At 38.0% G+C, this 12,187-nt stretch overlaps 1 protein-coding gene across 2 annotated transcripts in view; it reads left to right on the plus strand.

The window, feature by feature from the left end:
* Positions 1-12,187, plus strand: part of kcnh1a (potassium voltage-gated channel, subfamily H (eag-related), member 1a) — a gene marked incomplete at both ends in the record, with an annotated part of 50,618 nt that overhangs the window by 759 nt on the left and 37,672 nt on the right. For both annotated transcript variants that reach the window (XM_083898180.1, XM_083898181.1), the window contains one exon: positions 7,058-7,181. In XM_083898180.1, the coding sequence (XP_083754306.1) occupies positions 7,058-7,181 (124 nt within the window). The remainder of the gene's footprint in view (positions 1-7,057; positions 7,182-12,187) is intronic.

Consider the following 12,187-nt stretch of genomic DNA (forward strand, 5'->3'; position numbering starts at 1 on the left):
TCTGCTGATGAAGGAATCCTCACAGAGGTTATGTGATTATGTTCATTGTTGTAATATTGATTGGAATTGTTCAATCATTAACAAGCATCTAAAAAATAAAGTTTCAGCACACTGGGATTTTAAACATGCTAATTGTTTTTAAACAGATTTGTCTAAAACGAAGTAGTTAAATAATTTAACTTCAAATTAATGTTATTTTACTGTTCAGATGTGACGGCAATTAACTACATTTGAAAGCTGACCAGTATTTTGGACATGGGTGCCAGTGCTATGTGACCTGCCGATGCTGCAGATACCATCACTGCCACATTGAGGAACAAACACTGGACAAACACTAGTTAATGTGCAATCCACTATCTATATATACCCCTGTCACTCATATTAAAGTCAGAAAGGGTGCATGCAGCTTTCCAGATGATATATATTTGTTTTAATTATTTTTTTTTTAAATAGACTAATAAAAACAAACAAAAAAGACTCAAAAGTGCATATGTTAATGACCTTGGGTGTTTCGTGGATTAGTGAGGAGTAAATCTCTCCGTAAACAAAAGAGCCAAGACTATAATCTGCAGGATGCCAGCAAGACACAGTGAAGAGGTTTGTGAAAGACACAGTAGTGGGTGGGCGTTGACAAACAGTGACACATTCCTTTTCATGTGACTTCCAGTCTGTCATCGAAGAATAACCGGCTTCAAGCTAGAATTGAATGACTTTTCCAGATTTTCATGTTGAGGTCCAGCAGTTCACCAGCTAGTCTAAGAAGTGTAATGAATAACATGTAGCATGTCTGCAGTTATGTAACATATGGCTGTACATAAGAATGGACGACGTGGAGTGAGGGTTGTGCAGATGCATTCTGCCCATTTTCGTTTTAGCACTGAACGACTACTCTAATCCACATGTAACTTATCAAAACAACCAAACACCCTTCTGATTCTATTCTGATAAATGAAAGATCAAAGTTGAAAGTTTACATTCATAAAAGTGATTTGCAGCTGACCACGACTGTCCTCTCAAATGGCTCAAATGTGCTGCGATACATTTTCAATGTAATTCAAGTTTAATTTAATTCAATTTTAATGTTCATCATCAACAACAGACAACGTCGTCTTTGTGAAACCACTCAGTGGTGAAGTACAAGATATGTACATATCCCCTTGATCCCCAGTTTGGAAAATTCAGAACTAGAAGTAATCGCAGCAAATTTGTGAGTGATCCTAGACCCTAGAGGACTGCATTCTCCTCCATTATTCTTTGATAGTGCGTGCTTCCACAGATGAAGCCACATGGGTTGTGATATGACCCTTTACTCATGTTGCATGCTCACATATTGAATGTGTATTTCATCTAGGACCACTTGTGGTGCTTTTCCACTTCACAGTTCCAGCACAGCTCGGCTTTTTTGCTTTTCCATAAGCGTTAGTTCCTGGTACCTAGTTCTTTTTTAGTGTCTGATCTGGCGAGGTCCCAAACGAGCTGAGCCGATACTAAATGTGACGTCCACAGACTGCCATCCACTGGATGAGCACGACGTCCAACACAGAAATCACACCAACATTTTTAATCTCCAACATTTAGCAATGAAATGAACAGCAAGTACTTCATTCTGTAAACAAATCTTTCTAATCTTTTGAGGAGGTACTATAGTGACGGAAAACCGTACCGTGCCGAGTCGTGCTGGAACTGTATAGTGGAAAAGTGCCAATACTGAAGTGATGCAAATCTGGTTTTAAAATCAGATTTTTGTGTCAGATCTGAGTCACGTCAACCTAAAACATATGATATCGAGTCACTTCAGCCTAGTAATCTGAACATGGTGAGTCAGCAGGCTTATGACCTAGACTTTAGTCAGCCACCAGGGGGAGACTGAGATGCTTTGACCTCACTTTTGGGGAGCTGTTATCACGATGTGCAGCTTTTTATACAGTCTGTGGCTGCAGTTAATATCATCCTATCCCCTAGAGTCTTTTAACATGAAGATACATGCACAGTGCCAGGACCCGAGAACTGGACCATCTAAATGTAGCTAATATGCAAAGTATAAACTCACACATATAGCCGAAAATCTGTTGGGTCTTGAAAATTGTCCCATGTCTTTTGATTGTTAATGATAACATTATATTTGAATCTACAGTGCGTAAGTTTTGGTTGATTTTTGTATTTGATGTTATTATTCTGCCTCTGATTTGGTTTCAATCAACAGCGATTATTACATTATATTATTTGTATGCTGCTGCGTTCTTCATCTGAAAACAGGCTCTGTCAAGCAATACAATCAGACCACACTGAGGGAGCGTTAGTGTGTATACAGCAGCAGATCAGTGGCGTGGCAAGAAGTGCTCATGACATTTTGAACAGTAGAATTCCCTTTGAAAACTTTATCTTTGCCTCAGTCTGCCTTGACATGAAATGAATCACTTCCTGATTTGATATATAAACACGTCTATACTGAGAAACATGGAGATTAGTGAGCAGCCGATGGATTTAATCAGCATTATGTGAACTCATTTGACAAAGATTTGAATGTATATGTATGCACAACAGCTTTAGGCCGAAACATTTATGTATAGAAACTTTAATTTAGCCAGTGACTCAGGACAAGTGTAGTTTTGGCCCCAGATGTTGGAGACATTTCTGCTCTGAACATCTTAAATAGCTTTAATTTATTAGATAATAAAACAAAGATCAAAAAGTGTAAAAAAAAAAACTTAAATGTTCTTAAATTCTGTAATGATAGGGCAGTTCTTGTCATTAACACTAATATTTCAGATTAATAGCAGGTGAGTTGTGGGTGGGTGGATTATGCATAATTATTTAGAAAAATTAATCAGTGCCTACATCATTTACTGGTAAAAGTGTAGTGAAGTTAACTTGAACAAGTGTAAGTGGGTGGCAGTTAGATAATTAACATTAGGGCTGCAACTAGTGATTACTTTAATTTTATATGAGTATGTAATTTATTTTTTTTCAAAATGATGCATTTGTTCTTGTCCATACAATGCTGGAAATGGTTGAATTTCTAAGTCAGTGCATCTAATACTGAAAAATGAGAACATCCTTAAATATATTATAGGCAAAAGAAGTACAGTTTACTGTCACAGTGGAGCAAAGAAACCAGAACATATTCATATTTAACAGGCTAAAATCAAAGAGATTAACACTAAACTGATTAATTAATTATCAGAATAGTTTGCAATGAATGTATTAATCAAGTTATAATGGAGTTATCATGGAAGCCCTGATTAACTTGTTCTTGGTTTTTTTGTCCTGCAGAAACACTCAGCTTAGGTTAGAACATAGTCATAATCATAGTGAGTGAGGTTTGCTGGTTTCACAGCACTGTTGTTGTAATCACCTGTCTCTCTCTGTTTTGGCTGACACGTCCCATCGTTTTTGTCCTGACATTCAACAGATGTTTTTTCACTGTAATCTCTTAACCTCCTTTTTCTTTCCAAAACATTTCAGTTTGGACACTGTCACATAGACAGACAGGTACTATGATGTTTAGTTTGGCGTTGCTGCTTCTGTTTTTTTTTCTTTTTGACATTGTGTGTTTTGTTTCTTTGTCATGTGTTCACTAAATGTTCTATACCAAACGCTGTTGATTTACAAAGCACTTGACTAAGACTTAGACACATTGCTGTAGACTGTATAAAAGGTTTGTGAAAATCTGTTGCGACACAGAATAAACAAATCCACTGATAAGAGTTTCAATGAAAACATTTAACATCCTTCTGATCATTGTAAAATAACACGTTGGCATGGAACATCTATCTGACCATATTTGTGTCATCTGTCAGTGTTGACATGCTTTTAGCAGAATCATTTTGTGTCTGTGGTATGAAATGGTATCTGTGCGTGCTTTGCGTTATGTGTTCTTGTTTTAATTTATTTTTTTTGTACCCTTGTGTTGTCACTTTGTTATAATTTTAGTGGGTACTTTGCTGTTAGTTTTGCCATACTGACATTTTCTTTAATTATTTAGTTTTTTACATTTACATAATATTCCCCAACTGAAACCATTACTGTTGATTTTTGCCTTCCACCAAAAAAGTGATAATGTTCATAGTGTTTGGTCCAAAAACAAAAATATTTCCAAAACAAAATAGTTTTTATAGATTTGTAATGCCTCTTTGCATAAACAATTGGAATAACCAAACAGTCACAAGAGCAAATGATGAAGTTATCGATTATTTTTTTGCCGCAGCAGTTTAATTCACCTTATTGCTCAAAGGCTGTAAGTAGTGAGTCAAACTACTTGGATGTTTCCATTTATTTTCATATAATCGATTGGATGACACAATGGTGGAGGCTTGTTTATTAAAAGGCTCACTCCAGAGGGTGATTATGATGATAAATTATTCTTTACTGACAAATACATTTATATTATTAATATCAACTGTCTTTAATTGTCACATGTCATGGGACGTGAAATGCATTAATCCTCATATTGTGTGTAAGAATTCAGTATTAATGTATCCATATTTATTGGATCTCCACTGGCTCATGTGTATACAAATCTATATGTTGATATAAATTTCAGCCAGATTACGCAGGGATCGTTCTGTCAAACTTGGACATCTTTTACATATTTTATTTGTCATGGTTGATTCATAAGACCACTTAAAAAACTAAAAATGTTCATCCCTTATTTTAACAAGAAGACCATTTCAGGTATACGTAATGACATCACATAACCGTATGTGAACCTTTGTTACAAAACCACTGAAATGTATACAGGATGAAGCTAAATAGGGAATTAAAATGGATGTGCAACTCATTGGTTTTTTTATCGCCATTACACACATGAATAGGTTTTGCCAACATTTGAATAAGCCAAATACACAATATGAGAATTAATGTACTCTATTTAAACCATGACATTTGAAAGTGATGAGAGCAGGCATTAATATTAGTTCACTGTATTTACCGTTGAGGAATGATTTATCATAATAACAACAGTGTGTTAATGGGCCATATAATGAGGAAATACAGCTACTGTTGTCCCTTCAAACACATCTGAAACAGCTAATGAGGCCTAATCCATACTCAGCATAAGCACATGAAGGCAACTTGAGGTGAAAAGTGCAGCTAATGAGCAACTAATGAGAAATGTCAAGGAAGCGAGAGTTGATGTTTAGGTCACATTTGTGTATACATCCTGAGAGGAGTGTGTAAAGAGCTGCACAACATCAAGGACACTAATGACAATCTAGTGTGTGAATCTAGTGTGAGTGTTTAATAGCTCTCAAAGGTAGAGTTAGTGATTCTTTTTAAAGGGTATCCGTGGGGTCTTAAAAAGTCTTAAAAATTCTTAAATCAAATAATTTGAATTTAAGGCATTAAAATGTCTTAAATTCTCCTAAAATCTCAAAAAAGGTCTTAAATACAATTTTGAAAGGTCTTAAAAATCTATCAACGTTACTTTTATATTAACAACGTGCATAAACTTCAGTCTCGCTTTGAAATGTTTCCGTTTTTGAGGATGCGATAACACAACTACAACACGGAACTAAAGTAGACCACCTGTGTTCCCCGGTGAGAATTTAGCGAGTGTGCTATGCGCGCCCGCCGCGGTGTGTTACAGCTTAGCATAGCAGCGGAGGAAATTTAACGCAAAGCTGAATTTCAACGATTTGTGGCTCCAATTCTCCTTCATGTCTTTTGTACTTTTTTGCCAGTATGGATTTGAAATGGGTCTTAAATTGTATTCATTATGGTCTTAAAAAAGTCTTAAAAAGTCTTAAATTTGACTTGTTGAAACCTGCAGAGACCCTGTTTTAAGAGCAGACATTAGTCAACTGCAAGTTTGACCAGTTTGACCTCTGTCATATTGCCACTGAAAGTTTAACTTTTGAAATGACAACTGCTCAGATAGGATTTATTTATCTATTGATGAAGTTACACGTTGCAGCTGAATGTTCCTCATTTCACTCTTCCCTTCCAAACATGTACATGTAGGAGAGTCTATTGTGGTCTTCAGCTATCATGAAAAGTCAAAAGGTGTTAGTTTGTTCATTAAAAGCATGGTCGGTCATGGTGGCCTCTGTAGAGAAGATTCCCTCCTGATGTTAAAGTTTTCATTCTGTGGTAATGAAAACAACATTCAGGTGATCGTTCACTCAAATGATTTCACTAAAATCTTTTTTAGATTTTCACACCTTTTAAATTGCCTTATTGTTCATTTTCTCTTTTAACACCAGTAGTATAAAGACCAGCCTGTACTTTAGGCTGAAACGTGTGGGCAAAAATTGTGCGATTGCTATTCAAGTCCAGCTTCACTTAAATATGGCTCTATTAACATTTATAATGTAATACAAGTATGAGAATTTAAAGATATGAACTGTTCCCAATATTAAAACATTGCATGTTTTTTAATTGGTTTACAACACGAAACATTGAACAAATAAAATGATTAAATTGCAGCCTTTGCAGTCGTCTCTCCATGACTCTCGAATCTCAATCAGCAGATCACGTCATTGCTGTTCAAATTCTGAATCTGTTCCCTCATCATCATCAGCTGTCATCGCATCGCAGCCTCCTCCATCCCACTCACCTCGTCTCCATATCAGTGCCCTGTTTGAGCCCAGCGAGTCCATCCATACGTCATGTCATTCAGATCATCAGGATCCTCTTTATCACATCTCTCCCACCATCAGTGTCCCTGGGGTTTTCACAGCCTCTATCTCTTTTCAATCATGATGGCTTTGTGTGGGGTCATGTCAGGGTCTTTACATTTATATACAGTATTATATGACTTTCTCTCCTCATGGTGTCTGGAAATAAAACTTGTTCATTGGTCAGCTGGGTCTTTCCTCATTGAATTAGCTTTAAAAGGTCATATTTAGAGTTTAACTAATTTTACGCTAATATTTGTCATTCCTTTAGTGTAACTTATAAAAAAAATCTGTTTAGTTTCCATCAGATCCTTCTCTTTGATTTATATCCGATGTAAACAGCTTCTTTAAAAAAATAATAATATTAATATTAATTTGAGTATTATGTTGTTTACAGTCGTTGCCTCTCACCCTTTTCTCTCCCGTTGACTTTCAAACAGATACCAACTTTGTGCTGGGAAACGCTCAGATAGTGGACTGGCCCATTGTCTACAGCAACGACGGTTTCTGCAAGTTGTCAGGTTACCACCGAGCTGAGGTGATGCAGAAGAGCAGCACCTGCAGGTAGGCAGCAGCAGCAGCAGTCGGTCCTTAGATGCTCAAATGATATTCTCACATAAATTCAACATAAGATTAACGTGACATTACAAAATAAACTTATCATGGCTACAGCTGTTTTGCTAATCTGGATGAGCTCCATGTTGTGTGGTTAAGCGAAACTAATCCCGCTGTACACCTCACTAGATTTACTATGTCGTTAGTGCCTGCAGTAAACAGCCTCTCACTCATCTCGTATTACGTCGACATGGACTGTTGCACAGTATTTTGATTGAAGGTTTGATGTGTTTTTGCATCTAAAAATTGTGAGTTTATGTTGTTTATGCTGGTGTAGAAGATATTTTCATGTCTCTGTTTATTTGTGTTTACACCTCCCTAACACCCAATTGATAACCATCAAGAGACTCGTATAAGAAAGATAATGTAATACGGTTCACATGTGATTTTTAGTTTGTGTTAAGTGTGAAGGAAATGATGGACTGTGCTGATAATAGTCACTTAATGCCACCTCATCCCATGTGTGCAGTGTTTCCAAATTTGATTTTGTTTTAAAGTAATGCTTATTAATTTAAAGGGATGAGAGAATGTAGTATAATATATTGCTCTTTTAGCCTGGTAACATTTTGCCTTTAAATTGCCTATTTAACCTGAAAGCGGAGACCAATTAGGTATAAACTGGCACTAAATATAATGTTAAGGGATCTCTGAGGTTTAATTTTGAGGGGATATAAATGTACCACATTTTATGACAGTCTGATGGTTGATGAAAGATTTAACTCGGTAACGTAATTGTCAACCTCATTGTAGTAACCCCAGGGAATCGCCAGCAGGATTCATCCTCTGTACAACATTTCACAGCAGTCCATCTGATGGTTGGTGAACTGTTTAAAAGGTGGTCGTGGAATTCAACTGTATGGTTAAAGGGCTGAGCAGAATAGCATGTGTATAGAGTGTAATTGTGTGAGTAGTTGAGTTGTCACGATACCAAAATGAGTACGATACCAGACAAAGTATCACGGTTCTGGGTAGTATCACGATACCACGTCCTTTTTTTATTATTATTATTATTATTATTATTATTATTATGTATTTCTATGTATTATTTACAAGTTATAAATGCTTATTAATTACTTATAATGTTGTTTGGTGAATGATAAACATAATACTGGTGAAGTAAGAATTATACTGAATGGCTTTAGTTCATAACTGGGCCAACAAGAGTACATGAACAAAAGCAATTCTATTTGACAATAATGCTTCTTCTCCAACATAATAAACCATAGAGGAAATACTATAAACAGGATCTGATTCCCTGTAAAAATTATATTTTTATGCATTTTTTATGTGCTTTATGCTCTGACATCCTTTAACTCTACATTCTTCAGCCTGTACACGGAGCCTATAGCCTAATATTAGCCAATGAGAAAATAAACAGGGGCATAAGGGCATACGGACCTGGTATTCAACACTGCAGGTGTTTTATTAGGCTGGAGGTGTTCCCTCCTTTGGCTCCTATAGCTTGATGGCAGCGCCTCCAAATGTGACTTTTGGAGTTTGTTTTTTTGAGCAAAGTTAGCGGAGCCACTGACTCGTCGCTCTGGCCCGGTGCTTCTGCCACGTGTTTCGTGTTTGTAACTGTAAACTGTGCGCACGTCTGGACGAGACAGAACTTAGGCTTGTTGTTTATTTTGAAGCAAATTTCTATCGAAGCGGAGCTGTCTTCACGGAGTTCGTTCCTGCCGGCAGAAACACACGAACAGCCAATCAGCTAACAGACGGGCGGAAACAGCCTATCATATCCCCGGACGTCACCAGTAACAGGCAAGCAGCCAATCATTCAGCAGTTTTGGAGTTCGGTTGCAGTAGTTGCAATGTGGGTTCGTTTACAAGGGAGTAGCATGCAGTGAGAAGTCGGGAGGCCGGGAGGAGATTAGACGCGGCTCTTGTGTAGCGAAAACTGGCACCGGTATATCGCAATCCACGGTATTACCGTTGCGTAGAATTTCTAGTACCGTAGGAACCGTTACGAATTGGCACCGCGGTGTACCGGGGGTAACGTGGGTATCCTGCAACTCTAGTGAGTAGAGTGCAGTTGTTCTGGTTTGAACAAGTTCCTATATGTGTAGATTTGTACTGTACTCCATGTGTGGGTTTTTTTTTTCTCTGTGTACTCCTGCCTCCTCCCACAGTCCAAAAACGAGCAGATTTGGTATATTTAATCGAGCCATGTCCGACGATTATGGGTGCAGACGTTTTCTGTTCACACAGGACACCTGCACATTGATGACTGATTGACTGTCTGCAACAGTAGGTGAATTTCTTGAGTTGCTGAGAAATGTATACTGATGTGTTCTCACATGAGACCCTCGGACATTAGAGAAAGCTACCCTAACCCTAAGTTACCATAGCAAGCTGGCTGGAGAAGCTCTGGATCGATTTCTGGGGACATTTGTGTTCACACATAGATCCCTGCTGGAAAAACTCTGAATGTCTGAAAACAGTTACAGAGACTCTATATTGACCATGGATGTGAATGAGAGAGTTTGATTTTTTTTTCTGCGTTTGCTGGTGACCTTTCTCGGGCGTCAATACGTAAAGTTAGAAGAAAAAGGAGTAAAAACACCCAGGACAAGAGCTGAATGGAGTTTACATGTTCTTTCATGTGTGCATGGGTTTTATCTGGTTTCCCACTGTCCAAAATCATGCAGAGGTTATTTGGACACTCTAAATATCTGTGTGTGTGAGAGTAGATGGTTGTTTGTCTCTTTGTGTCCATGTGATGGACTGGTGACCTGTCCAGAGTATACCCTGCCTTTTGCCCTATGTCAGCTGGGATTGGCACCAGCAGCCCTACGAGCCTCATGCGGAGCCCAATTACTATACAATGTACTGTTTTGAAATGGAATCGAACTGACCTCGGTGCTCTGCACATGTCCCACTGTCCCTAAACCTGGGCTCTGACCCACAAATTATGGAAAATGGCAGTACACAGAAGAAGTTGACATCAAGAAAAAAAAACCTACTGAAGAGGAGACACAGTTTATGTTCTGTCATTTTAAGAATTAGATATATTGAGTTAATGTATGGTAGAAAGTAGGGCTGTAACGATACACAAACTCACGATTCGATTTGTATCACAATTTTTGACCCACGGTTCGATACATTCCATGTTTTTTTTTTTTTTAAACATTTACTTATCTAACAACTTAATGTAACATTTAATAACCATATTTTGGAACACTGTGAACAGATTTGAACATAAATAAATAAATAACCAAAGATTTCTCTCTTTTCTGTAAAAAAATAATACTGTTGAAAAATACAAAGTAAATGATCAATCAGACTGTGATTTGTCTCCAAAGCGTGCTGGGAAGTGTAGTTCTTCATTAGAAGCAGTTTTGTTCCAGTGTTTTGATAAACAGCAAAGGTAAGACAACATTTCTGCTTGCATTTATTGAAAGTCAGTTGTTGTTTTGCTCTTATTTTGGGGCTGGATACGTGAATCTTGTTCGTAGAGTGATAAAAATGGCACCGCTGGAATCTGAATTCTCCGCTGTTTAATTAAATCCTGCTGACGCTCCGGTGCCGCTTTTCAATGTGTACGCTGCAACGTTTTTTTTCCGCTCCCGCGGGTTTGTTCCATCGGTGTTTTAACTGTGTTTGGTGAACATGAGAAGTTTATATGAGCTTTTAGCTGAGTTTCTGACATTTCTGTGGATATGCAGTATGTCTGTGTTTATTAAAGTTAGACATGGTTTTTATGATGTGGTTGTCGCTGCGTCTGACGCTGCCCCCGGTACTGGGGACATCAGTAAAGAAGAGATTAACGCGATTAAAAAACATAACGCGTTAATGATGACTGTAATTAATTAATCACAATAACACGATAGTTTGACACCCCTAATAAAAACAGCTCATATCATGTGGCTGACTGGAAAAATAATTGGGAGTTAGAAAGGGCGTTTCGCGATTCTGTTCTCTCACGCCACGAGACAGGTTCGTGGCTCTGAGTGGCGCGATTTCGATTTCGATACGCATATCGTTACAGCCCTAGTAGAAAGACACAAAATGGCACTCGACTTGGTGCTAACGAGCCACCAGCTAAAGTTATTTTCATCCGTTATGTAATAGGTCAATCAGAAAATGACCATTACTGACGATCTCTTTGTGGAGATGAACTGAATGTTTCCCCTGCGACCCTCAAAGGAAAACCAATTTCAATGATCAATCACGGATATTAACATAAATAATGAAAATGTGAATGTGACTTCCACAGGGACAGTGAATAGGTTAAGTTGAATAGAGACAGATTGAAGAGCTCAGTCTTCAACTGGTTCTCATCAGTCGCTCTCCCTACTAGACCTACAATAACTGAGAGGTGTGTGCATCTCTCAACTCGGCAGAGGAAATCAAATCTGTGATGTAATCGGGTTGTAAAAACTGAAACGTCTTCCATACCACCGACTGTTACAACAAACTGTGGACACGGTCTCCCTCGGGCAAACTCCCCAGTAGGCACCGAGATATAAAAAGTGACTCGCCTTCCTGTTGGAGTGATCAGTTTTGGGACTTGTGTTGTATGTCGCCACCATATTAATCAGATCACATGGACACAGTCGGTAGTACTGCCAGATTTGAAAAGCGTGGGAGGTTTTGTTTTTAGTGGGAGATGGTGTTTGTCACAGCCAAGACTGCAGCCATTACTGATTTATCATCACAGGTCCCCAGACATAAGCTTCAGATGATTTGCCAATACAAATATTGAACAGTGTGAGTGAGACAATTTGTTCAAGGCTTATTTTTATGTTGGTAGATGGAGTGGATTCTTTATTGGAGGAGAAAATCTAAAATTGTTGTCATTTTTTTTCTAATAATAAATGTATGCATGTTTTTTTCCGGGTTCTCTAGTTTCCTCCCACAGTCCAAAAAACATGCAGATTTGGGTATTAGGGCAAAATGGACACTCTCTCTATGTGGCCCAACTTGTCAGCTGGGATTGGCTGGATGGATGG

This window comes from Microchirus variegatus (genome assembly GCF_963457635.1).
Source record: "Microchirus variegatus genome assembly, chromosome: 11".
In the NCBI taxonomy this organism is placed as follows: Eukaryota; Metazoa; Chordata; class Actinopteri; order Pleuronectiformes; family Soleidae; genus Microchirus; species Microchirus variegatus.